Source organism: Sinocyclocheilus anshuiensis, unplaced genomic scaffold (assembly GCF_001515605.1).
Source record: "Sinocyclocheilus anshuiensis isolate Anshui unplaced genomic scaffold, SAMN03320099.WGS_v1.1 scaffold447, whole genome shotgun sequence".
NCBI lineage: Eukaryota > Metazoa > Chordata > Actinopteri > Cypriniformes > Cyprinidae > Sinocyclocheilus > Sinocyclocheilus anshuiensis.
Window position 1 is genome coordinate 1250750 of NW_015552615.1, and position 12976 is coordinate 1263725.

At 36.3% G+C, this 12976-nt stretch overlaps 2 protein-coding genes across 4 annotated transcripts in view; one reads left to right on the forward strand and one right to left on the reverse strand.

Moving 5' to 3' along the window:
• LOC107666130 (beta-1,3-galactosyl-O-glycosyl-glycoprotein beta-1,6-N-acetylglucosaminyltransferase 7-like) overlaps nucleotides 1–8253 on the forward strand; it is a 12576-nt gene extending 4323 nt beyond the window's left edge. Inside the window, exons 1-4 of one of the 3 annotated variants that reach the window (XM_016457290.1) lie at nucleotides 2586–2929; nucleotides 5883–6869; nucleotides 7027–7119; nucleotides 7935–8253. In XM_016457290.1, the coding sequence (XP_016312776.1) occupies nucleotides 5918–6869; nucleotides 7027–7119; nucleotides 7935–8182 (1293 nt within the window). In that variant the 5' untranslated portion in view covers nucleotides 2586–2929; nucleotides 5883–5917 and the 3' untranslated portion in view covers nucleotides 8183–8253. Of the gene's footprint in view, nucleotides 1–2585; nucleotides 2930–5882; nucleotides 6870–7023; nucleotides 7120–7934 lie in introns of those variants that run through there. The other 2 variants (XM_016457288.1, XM_016457289.1) reach the window with 2 other exon arrangements.
• Nucleotides 1–12976, reverse strand: part of LOC107666131 (protein RTF2 homolog) — a 30658-nt gene that overhangs the window by 12069 nt on the left and 5613 nt on the right. The window contains exon 5 of the mRNA XM_016457292.1: nucleotides 11158–11236. Coding sequence (XP_016312778.1) covers nucleotides 11158–11236 — 79 coding nt within the window. The remainder of the gene's footprint in view (nucleotides 1–11157; nucleotides 11237–12976) is intronic.

Consider the following 12976-nt stretch of genomic DNA (forward strand, 5'->3'; position numbering starts at 1 on the left):
CAAAACACACATTAGTCGACAATCGGAAGTTATTACAAACACTCGATGGTGGTTTAAACTGAGTTTTGAGTAAAAGCGGAATATAAATCTTATTTATTGTCTTATGTAGCATGATGCTACAGTTTGCATGAATGGTCACATAACACGCGCTTTCGGTCGTGTAACGTTAGTATGAACGGACATCTGCATATGAATGGAACTCCACGCAGCTCCCGCGCTACTCTCCATTGGAAACGAATGACTGAATGACCGGTCTGTCGTTTGTTGGAGATAGTGGAAAGCCGGCTTGAAACGCAGTGGAAACGCCTGTATGACGAAGATCGTTTTCATCGACTGTGCAGTGCAGACCGATCGGTATATTACAGTACCACGAGCGCTAAAGAGAGCAGACTGCTCCGTGCGCTTTGGAAACGCTTTTGCGGATGTCAAACACTGATCGATCTGCGTCGCACCTCTTCTAGTCGAACACACCGGCTAGTGCTGCAGGCTTATTGGCTCACTGACGCTGATGAGATTAACCCCTTAGGTATCGAAATTTCTGCGTCGCACCTCTTCTAGTCGAACACACCAGTTAGTGCTGCAGGCTTATTGGCTCACTGACGCTGATGAGATTAGCCCCTTAGGTATCGAAATTTGGTACCGAACGACGAGACGTTTTTCGATACTCGATGGTATCGAGGCAATTTGGTCGGTGCCTAAAAAGTATCGAACTCGATACCCAGCCCTAGTCAACAGTTCTGTCTAAAACAGATAGAAGTCTGTCTAATAATCAGATAGAATGGTTAAACAAAGGAATTAAAATGTATACAAAAAAGTATTATAATGATTGCTTTTATATTATTAGTAATAGAAAAGCAAACATTATAATACTGTCTCGTTTGCCGTCAGCATTCAGCAAATACGCATTTAAATCATTTAAACAAATCTTTGAATGTCTATTAATGAACATTTAATTTCACAAACCTTACAAACTGAGTCGAATCCAGTTGAGTGTGAAGTGCGAATCTTGTGAAGTGTGCATGTGTATCCTGCATGATCGCGTGTTCTCTTTCCAAGATATCGGCATCAGTCGACCACTAATTCTGATGACAGAATATTCATTTTTATGCATGACAACAACTACTTGTTTAAAACTGAACCAATTAATAACTAATTCCGCCATTCCTGATCTTATTGTTCACAATTTCTTCAATGCATATAATTCCAAATTTAAAAAGCATTTCTGCAAACACAAATGTAAAATTCTACCCTGTTATTTACACAAAGCTACTATATATGGACTAGGGCTGGGTTTTGACACAAATGTCAGGATTCGATTCGATTCTCATTCACAAGCTTGCGATTCGATTCGATATCGATTAATTTGGATACATGTCAGGTACAGTACGTGCCAAATTTTCAAAGAAAAAAAATCTCTCAACTGATGCTGTAAAACATACATGAGAGTCAGTTGGTACTACATTACTATAATATTGAAGGTTAAAATTGACTGATTTGTTAAAATTACACTTAATGAAGTTTTTCAAATAATAAAGTTACAATTACATAATAATATTTCTACTTCAATTTGTTTTTTTGAAATATAAACATAATGGTGGCTGTCATAAAAACTTGATGAATTTATTCAAACATTAAACATTGAAGAACAGTAAAATTTATAATGAATATGTTATATGGTGCATATATTTAGCAAAATGCCCCTTTCTACAGTTTATTTTTCTATCCAACTAATGAGTTTATGGTCACCGAATATGTTTTTTCTGAGGTAAATGTGACGTTACGTGACATTGTTTACAAGCCGTTATATTGACGTCTTTGCGCGGCTGAAACACTGATTGAGCGATTACATGAGACAGAATACGGATTGTAAAGTTGTACTCTTTCTTTTAACTTACCTTCGGATGTTTAGTCAAGTTTATTTTGTGCTGAAGCTGGTATTAATGTGGAGGAGATGATCAGTTCACGTGCGCCTCGTGCTGCCGCGTGCGTCTGTTGAACTGAGGCACTACAGCGATCTGTCACTCCACATTAAACAGTGCCAAAACGGCATTTATTGTTTGAATATTGCAATACAATAGACAGAAATTGAAATCTGAGACTTTGTTTCATATTAAAAGTACCAAGGCACAATGCTTATTGCGATTTACTGGATGGGAGGTGCGCTTCAATGTTCCATCCATTAACTGAAAACAGGCTAGACTACTCAATTTTTAGGATTTAAGAATCGATATCGTTCCATAAAAATGAGAATAGATTAATATCGAGATATCGATAATTTTTACCCAGCCCTAATATGGACTGCTCAAGTAGCAATTTTTTTCTTTTTTTGTTATTTTTGAAGCTTGACCTTATTCACAATAAAAATGCAAATAGTAAAAGGACTAACCTAATTATAACAGAATTAGCAATTATTCATTTACAAATTTAAGCAACTAATTCCCCAATGCCTCTATGAAAGGCATTCAGGACCTATAAAACCGCTTTAGGCGACGATAAACCTGACACCATATAAAACATTGAACCAGTTCTGCTGAATACAACAGGTTACAGAACTGGTTAGACGTTGTGCTAAAGATGAAATGCCATGCTTGATGAAAATACGATTAGCAAAAGAGGTGCAAATTACAGCAAGGGCTGGGTCAACCGTTTTTCACCTGCTCACGCTCCTCCTCCTGTCCTCTCATGGGGAGTGTTACTGAGCAGCCAAACCCCACAGTAGCAGGAGGACCGCGCACACACAGCGTCATAATAACAGCAACAACCGGCTGACACCCACAGCAGTTTCACTCTCTCACAAAAAGACAGACGCTCGGCAGGGATTTCGGTTCACGGAGGAGCCTTTTAGACAGAGGTCATGCGGATGTTAGCGTGTTTGTGGATGTTTAATCCCATTTCCTATTTAAGGAGTGGAAACGGCTTGAGCTGAAAGGTAAGCACACTTTGACTCATGGATTATTGGCCTGTGTCTAATGCACTTGATTTTTATGCTTCAGAAAACCAAAACATGTGTGGCGGAGAGCCTGTAAAGAGGTTTCATTTTGCTTTTTAACTACAAAAAAAAATCTAATGTATATTGTATAAAGGCTGTTTATACTGTCAGAGTTGGAAAAAAAATTTTTTCTCCATCAGCACATTTTTAGTGATACCAGTCTGTTACTCTTGAAGCCTGAGGTTTGATTGTACACTCGTTATCTTAGAAGGTGCTTTAGTTCATTTGCTATCTAACGACTACTGAGACATTTAGAAAATTAATCATCTTTCGATACAAAACCATGTAATGGCACTGAGATTGTTTGAAAGCATATATATTAAAGTTGAGGAAGCGATTAATATATAGCATTGTGATTAATACCTAACGCACTGTAAATCTGGAATGAGTTTAAAGTTCATGTTCATGTGCTTTTTAAACACTTCCTTAATCAATCAATAGTTGAGACTTCCTAGACTACAAAAACTCTATACATTTGTGTTACACTTGATTTCAATTTACTGTTCAATTTACGCTTGATGTAAAAGTTTCCACTGAAGTAGAAGTTGCGCAAGTTTTCTTTAGTAATTGGTTTGTTTGCCGAGTTACCTGAGCAAAGGCCAGACAACTGCTCTTACAATTCGCCCATAACCATTCATGATAATGCAATACCTAATTAAGTTATCAGTTAAATGGCAAGTACACAAGGTGTCAGGTTGGATACTGTCTTTCATCACTCTGTACAAAACAGTCAATATAGTATAATACAGCCATCAGTTACAGTTATCGGTTACCATTAATTATGTTACCCAAAAAGGACTTTAATAATGCAAAATGTTTTTTATAACTCGTGGTGTCCTCTTTTTAACAATTAGATTTCTTAAATATGATGTTGATGATGCATTTCAACAGAAATACATTTGCTTTCTATCTAGAAGCATTAAGCAAAACCACAGCATCCTGCCATATTTATCTATTTTCTGCAAAACATGCACTGCATGTAACCAAAGAACTGATGAAGAAAACGAAAATCAAATGCAAAAACACTAACTAATAATATCACTAATAAATTAAGTATACGCAATAATCATTTCATACCCCATTTTTGATTCTTTCTTTTTTTTTTGTCGCAAAACACAGTACTTTAAGCCAACCACATTAAATCACACTAAATGGCATACTAAATCTTTAGTGAAACTCAGTCATGCCTTCTAAGGAACCATTATGTCATACAGTGCTGTCATCCATTAAGTAGTTCTTAAAATCTCATCAACACCATTTTTTTTTTACAATCTTCTGGATGCCTTTAAACTAGAATTGATTTGATAGCGATATCTTAAACTCGAGCTAGACACTGTACACATTACATGATGCTGATAGAACGGTGTGTGCTTTTCATTCTTTAAGGTGACAACGGGCAATGTCAGCGTGTTTTATAAACCCCTGAGGGTTCATTAAAATGACTTAACAAAACTGATATCCAAAGCTCATTTGTGTCCAGCAACTGGGACCTCCAGCAGTGAAGGCAGCTCTCTGGGGTGCTATTAAAAGGAAACCCAAGGGTTGCTGCGCTTAGAAAAGAGTGACACAACAGAGTTACATCCAGGTGGGAAAAGACTTTTGTACCCTCATAGAGATGTGAAGGCAATCAGCATTACTGTCAAAGGGTATGACCATTATGCGTCATTATGAGAGTCAGCAAATGCTCTTGAGTAATGGAGACGCCCGTTCAAAAATAAGTTTGTCCATGTATGTAATGATATGATCAATTCTGTCCATGATTTCACAACACAGCTGAGATGGAGCCACCCAAAACATGTGCTCTAAAACTCCTCTGAGTTTCATGTAGTGACATGATTCACCTTAATGTCATTGATCAAAAAATAAATAATAAATAAATCATTTTGAAATTATTATAAGTATTTCAAACATCTAGATGTGTAGATGTTTATTTAAAAAATGAGTTTAGCTAACAAAGTAATAAACAATACTTTTATAGCACTCACTACTGGTTAATGTTAATTTCTACATATAATAGTAACTTGTGAAGCTGTAATTAAACATAATGCAATGTATTCTGAATGAACATGATGCAATAATGAATTAACATTAATTAACATGAACCTAGATTAATAAATGCTGTTAAAAAAACTGTTAAGTCAATATGTAATGCATTAACTAATGTTAACGGTTATTGTAAAGTGTTACCCGTAACGTCTAATTAATGATTCTGTGATACTGATTACCTCAAAAATAATTTTGACTTGGGTAAAAGTGAGAAAGTCAAGCATATTTTTGTTTCAAGTACAACAATTCTTTAGTAAAATGTGTATAATTTAAGCTAAAAACTCAAACATTTTATTTTCTTTTTGAAAGAAATGAATACTTTCATTCAGCAAGGATCCATTCAATTCATAAAATGAGCCAATAAAGACATTTATAATCACTAAAGATTATAAATCTGCATCATAGTTTCCTCATAATTATGAAGCGGCAAACCTGCTTTCATCATTGATAATAATCAGAAATGTTTCTTGAGCAGCAAATCAGCATATTAGAATGATTTCTGAAGATCATGTGACACTGAAGACTGGAGTAATGATGCTGAAAATTCAGCTTTGATCACAGAAATAAATTACATTTAACACACATAGGAAACATTTCTTTCAAATTATAATATTTCACAATATTACTGTCATTTTCACTGTATTTTTAATCAAATAAATGCAGACTTGATGAACAGAAGAGACTTCTTTCACTTCTTTATCAACACGATTAACGAACTGTTATGCCAGAAGTTTATTGGTTCTGTGCTTATTTAATGATTAACAGAAAGGGGTATGTAATATTTGAGCACTTCCCCATGTTGTGACAATTTCCTCTCTTATTATTTTCCTCTTCTGCTCTGTTTCAGGAGGTCTGTAGCTGCTTTTCAGATGCTGGACTATTATGGTCCAGCTTGAGAACACCAAGTGCAGTTTTCTCTTCTGCCTTGGAATCTGCATCCTAATATGTTCTGCCATCTACCTGAAAGCCAAAATACCCAACACCCCCATTCCATCAACTGACTTGAGCATCCAAACCACACCAGCCCCCCAAAGCTGTGACATTCTTCCACCTGCAACTCCCGGGTTTACATGGCAGCGAAAAGACTGTAAGAAAATCAGCTATGAGACCAAACCGGATGCAAACTGCTCTCTTTTGCAGTCAGATCTGCACTTTATTACGGCGCCACTGAGCAAAGATGAAGAAGACTTTCCTTTGGCTTTCATAATCACCATCCACAAAGAGCTGGAAACGTTTGTGCGGCTACTGAGAGCCACTTATGCACCACAGAATGTATACTGCATTCACATAGACGCTAAAGCACTGGAAGAATACAAGACGAGCGTCCGAAACCTAGCTGGGTGCTTCCCGAATGTCTTTGTGGCGTCCGTTAACGAAAAAGTGACTTACGCTGGCTTTTCCCGTCTGCAGGCTGACATCAACTGCATGAAGGACCTAGTGAAGTCTCCTACAAAATGGAAAAGAGTTATAAATCTGTGCGGCCAGGACTTTCCAATCCAGACCAACCTGGAGCTGGTCCGGTACATGCAAGGATCCGAATGGAAAGACAGGAACATGACGCCGGGAATCAGGCAGCCACCCACTATGAAGCACAGGACTGAGTTTCAGTACAAGGAGGTAAAGGGCACCCATGTGGCACCAAAAGACAAGGGTCAAAAGAAGGGACCACCTCCTCACAACCTGACAATGTACTTCGGAACTGCCTATTATTCCTTGACGAGACCGTTTGTGGAGTTCGTCCTCAACGACAAGGTGGCCAAAGACTTGCTGGAGTGGTCTAGAGACACCTTCAGCCCAGATGAGCATTACTGGGTGACTCTAAATCACATGAAGGGTAAGTCAGAACGCAATAATCATGAATGTGTTTGCTTTAAAATGCAATGTTGACTCAGTTCCAGTCAGCAAGATAACAGAAATATTGATGACAGAAAACTGCTCAGAAGCATGTGGTCTTCCAATCATGAAATTGGTCCTGCATGTTTACTCAGAAGCACCTGGCAGTTATGTAGAAGGCGAATGGGAAGGTAACGTTCGTGCAATCAAATGGAAGGACCAAGAAGGAACAGTACACCAGGGCTGTAAAGGTATGAGAATGTCAAGCGAACACTTTTTACTCTGACATAGGATACGGTTTTATCCAAAGCAATCTGTCACAGAATCAACAATATTTCTAGTATACAATGCCACGTTTATCCATGGTTTCTGCAGGTTTTATGAAGGCAAATGTAATATTTAGTTTTTTAACCTTTTTAAGACCAAGTAAAGAACATTTAAGGAATAAATTGAATGGAACACAATACATCAATATGGTCTGCAAAAGTGAATGTCTTGAATTAGCAACGCATATTTTATATTGTGTAATTTCACAAATGACATCAATTAATCCTCTTGATTTATAAGAAATTGATCAAAATTTGACAAGAATAAATATCTGCTAATGGGTTGAGAAAAATCAACTTAATTCCATGAGAAAAAAGTTTTCATACCCCAATGACGGTATGACTGATAATGACTTTATGAATTTACGTTTTTCTGCTCCGATTAATTACCTTTTTAGGCCTTAATTTGCGGAAGGGGAGAAATTAGGACTTTTTAAAGGGGTCATATGATGCGATTTCAAGTTTTCCTTTCTCTTTGGAGTGTTACAAGCTCTTGGTGCATAAAGAAGATCCACAAAATAATGATCTTTAAAATAACATCATATGACCCCTTTAAAGTCCCGAAGAAACACTGTTATTAGAAAGCTTGATATTGCATTTATTTAAGACCGAGCCAATTGAGGTTTTTGCACAGTCATTATAACATTAGATCTTCCCAACAACAGTCTGTATTTTCATGTAAACATAGGACTGCAATCTTGTGTCTATGGATACCAAAACCGTTGTGTTTGTTTCTACAGGACAATACATCAGGGATATCTGCGTTTACGGGATTGGTGACTTACCGTGGCTTATCGAAAAAGAGAGCATGTTTGCGAATAAATTTGAGACTGCAAATTTCCCAGAAGTCCTGGATTGTCTAGAACTGTGGCACCGACATAAAGTTCTCCAGCACGCTACGGTTCCCATTCAACCATCATGGCGTCTCACCACAGAGGTCGAAGTCATCAACAGCACACTCATTTTAAAACCAGGAGACTGTTTTTGAGCAAACACCCACAAAAAGTCACAAAGAAAGTGAAATATGTACAGGCTTGTCAACTTCTGCATGCACTCAAAACTAGAGGTCGACCGATGTATCGGTTTTGCCGATTAATCGGCACCGATAGTTGATTGCTGGAACTCTCGTGTGCATCTTTAAGCATGACAGTTGAAATTAAGTGGCAACACTTTAAAATAAGAGTCCGTTTGTAGCATTAAGATTAATGAAAGCTGTGTAAGTATTGTTCCTTGTTAGAGAGTGTTAATTTCAACATTTACTATTACCATTATTATTATTTTTACTACTACTAGTAGTATGGTTCAGTACTGTTTTTGTTAATAAAGCACTATTTTAGTTTTTGTTCAGTATCAATTTTAAAACAATCGGTTAATTAATCGGTATCGGCCAGTGTGGTCCAACCTAGCTATCGGTATCGGCAAAATCCACTATCGGTCGACCTCTACTCAAAACCCTGTATTTTGCATATATATCGGAGCAAACACTATTTCCTCTTGACGTCAAAGTACCATCTCACATGGACACAGTAGACATGAAGGAAGAAAAAATAGAAACTGGAACATTTTCTGCTTTACGGTGCAAATTTGTTGTGTCAATATTTACGCCGCATGGCAATGCAGCTCGTGATGTATAAATGATGAAAACATGTGAACATTGATTGTTATGTGAGTGATGAGTAATATAACTGTTGTACTGTTAATAGTAATCGTAATTTCTATTTATTTGTATTTATTAACTGCTGCATAATGCACTGTTTAACGTGGATAAATTATAAAGAATAAAGGCATAAAAATCCTTTGTGAAATCCAAGATACAACAATCAAAGGATACTATACTGTGATATACACAGTAACTGACCAAACATTTTGAAAATATTGTAATTTGTGACTTACAGAGCCAATTGTTAGTCAAGGGTTTAGTGAGCATCATTATGGCATGCCACTGTAATACTTTCATAATGTAAGCCGCATATTATCAATATGTAAATTTGTATGCAAATTATGTACACATGAACATCTGCTCAAGTCAGTTTTGTTTTCAACACTGAATTCAGCACTGTTCATATTGTTCAGTTTTTTGTGCTTCATTTTCAGTGCTGTCAACTGCATTGAATTGATAAAAACCCCAGCACAACACATCAGGCACTTTCATTTCCATTGTGGTCTTAATAAATGTGCCTCTTTAGCAACTTGGATAGAAAAAAAAATTCTCTGCTAACAACAATGTAATTTTTTTTACGCTGACAAAAGAACATATTATAGCCATAAACATTTACATCATGACCACTAATAGACAATTAGTCAAACATATCACCACAAAATGGTACTACAGCTGATGGTATATACTGCCATGTGTCATCCATTTGCAATACAGACATAAATGATTTCTCAATTCGTGTTTTTTGAGGAGAGATGTGCTGATACTTTATTAAACATTCTGACTTTACGATAATTTTCACCTGGTGGACAGAAAGCAGGTGAGCAAGTAAGACTCACACGTCAAAGTCTCCAAAGATGCATAAATGCTATTATATAAATTAAAAAGTTTAGCATATGAAATCAAAAATAAAATAAAATGAAAATTTGGGTGAAAAAAAACATGCCACCGAAGCATAACTTTATATCTAAAGTAATTCATATTTTTAGATTAGATTTAAAAATTATATTTTTTATAAATATATTTTAATATTTATTTCAGCCCACGGCCCTCAATCGAGTTCTGCTCTAAATGATACTACAAAAAAAAAAAAAAAAAAAGGCTGAAGCCTGCAATCTGGTCAGCTTTCCCTGGTGTTAAAGACAGAATGAAAAATGCCTATTCAAAACCTAGACACAGTAACGCAATACATAACCACAGGTTATGATTAACAGCACCAAGAATAGTTAAAAATTTGCTTGGAAATGGATAACCCTCAGAGGTTTATATTCTATATTCAAATACAGCTGAATGTTTGTCGACGCACAGCATGCCGACCTGCACCGATCTGACCAGTTTATGCCGGTTTGGAGAAGAGATGGACTGCAGAATGCAGTTTCCCTATTTCCGCCTTAATGCTCGGATTAATTGAGACAAATGCCACAGAGAAACGGCAGCTAGCTGAGCCTGAAACCAATTAGACCAAGGCAGGGGACTGGGAGGTTAATGATTCATTACTGAGAGTGAAAGACAAGTCGCACTCATTAGCCACGGTCCAACTCCATCCAATCACAAGCGTAAACACAGCATTACGAGAAAGGTGACAAATCACCTGGACAAAAAAAAAAAACAACCAGAGCTGCTGACTGCTTGACTCAGAGTTTATCTTCACCTATGATAACAACTCATTGTTCACATCCGCATTTGAAACGGTCAAACTAGATATACAGGTGCATCTCAATAAATTAGAATGTCGTGGAAAAGTTCATTTATTTCAGTAATTCAACTCAAATTGTGAAACTCGTGTATTAAATAAATTCGAATGCAACACCCGCTGAGTACAACGATAGAGCTTGAAAGATCAAAGACCATTTTTAATATAACTCCGACTGGATTCGTCTGAAAGAAGAAAGTCATATACACCTAGGATGCCTCGGGGGTGAGTGAAACGCAGCCTAATTTTCATTTTTGACTGAACTAACCCTTTAAAGACAAAAGCTCTATGAAAAACTCATACTTCAAAGCAGGACAGCAGATAAACAAAACGGCCTTTATGAAAAACTGAACGTTAAATGAAAACACATTAAGGTCTATTGAAAACCATTATCTCTGACCTTTGATCGACATTTAACTAAGATAATGTATATGGACAATTTTCATAAAGTAAGCAATTAATTACTTTATGCCTCTGGTCATTTATGGCCTAAGGTTTCAGGAAGATTATTAGCATACAGCTGCTGTAATAAAGCGCCTATGCAAAGACAAAAGGAAGAGATCGATAACAGGTCAAAGATTCAAGAGAATCAAGAACGCTGCTTTTCACCTACCTTGTGGCAGATTTCAGTCTTCACCTCTCTGAGCGCTCGTTCGGAGAAAACACACCCACAGGTCTGCAGGTATAAAAACCTCAAGACAGACAGAACAATGCAGTGATTACAACCACAAGAAGCATCTCATGGAAACAGGAAAATATCAAGAGAAATTTAACAATGTGAAAAAATGAACACATATTTTCCACTTGGTAGCTTTAAACTTTAAAAGAGTATCTATTAGGGCCGGGTAAAAAATATCGATATCTCGATATTAATCGATTCTCATTTTTACGAAACGATATCGATTCTTAAATCCCAAGAATCGATTAGTCTAGCCTGTTTTCAGTTAATGGACGGAACGTTGAAGGGCACCTTCCATCCAATAAATCGCAATAAGCATTGTGCTTTGGTACTTTTAATATGAAACAAAGTCTCAGATTTCAAATTCTGTCGATTGTATTGCAGTATTCAAACAATAAATGCCGTTTTGGCGCTGTTTAATGTGGAGTGACAGATCGCAGAAGCGCCTCAGTTCAACAGACACGGCAGCGCGAGGCGCACGTGAACTGATCATCTCCTCCACATTAATACCAGTTTCAGCACAAAATAAACTTGACTAAACATCCGAAGGTAAGTTAAAAGAAAGAGTACAACTTTACAATCCGTATCCTGTCTCATGTAATCGCTCAATCAGTGTTTCAGCCGCGCAAAGACGTCAATATAACGGCTTGTAAACAATGTCACGTAACGTCACATTTACCTCAGAAAAAACATATTCGGTGACCATAAACTCATTAGTAGAGAGGGGCATTTTGCTAAATATATGCACCATATAACAAATTCATTATAAATTTTACTGTTCTTCAGTGTTTAATTTATGTTTTAATAAATCCATCAAGTTTTTATGACAGCCACCATTATGTTTATATTTAAAAAAATGAATTGAAGTAGAAATATTATGTAATTTAACTATTATTTAAAAAAACTTCATTAAGTGTAATTTTAACAAATCAGTCAATTTTAGCCTTCAATATTATAGCAATATAGTACCAACTGACTCTCATGTATATTTTACAGCATTAGTTTTTCCTTGAGAAAATTTGGCATGTACTGTACCTGATATATATCCAAAATAATCGATATTGAATCAAATCGAATCAAATTTGTAATCCCAGCCAAAACCCAGCCCTAGTATCTATAGGGTGTTTTTGTATTTATCACATTGTGTGCATAACCACAGGGAACAGTACTGACATTTTTACTGTGTTGGACTATATATGAATAGAAAATCCATTTACATGAAAATACAGCAGCCACTTTAGTCACATTTTAAAATGTTATTAGATAGCAAAATATTGAACAATGTGACTTCAATATTAAAATTATATTAAATATATATATATAACTTATTATTATAATTAACAACTATATATACATTGTTCAAAAATTACAGTTAATAAAAATACAATTGTTTAATGTTTGTTCATGTTAGTTCACAGTGCATTCACACTTGTTAACTTTTGATTTTAAAAATGTGTTTGTAATTACTGAAATTAGCATCAATTGATGTAGTATTACTTATTATTAACAAACTAAAGCTTAGTGCGAAATGTCATCAAGTAGGCTTGCCGCGATAGACGGTGCTAACGGTTATACCAGTGTTAAGCCGCAACACCGGTTATGTCACTTTCCCACCGCGGCACCGACCCCCACCGTCGTTTAGATTTTTTTATAGTAATAAAAATCATTTAGTTCAGTAAAAGAACAGACACTACAATTAAAAACTGAACGCGGTTGCTCAATGCAGCGTGCCGAACGACAGTCGCATCACAGA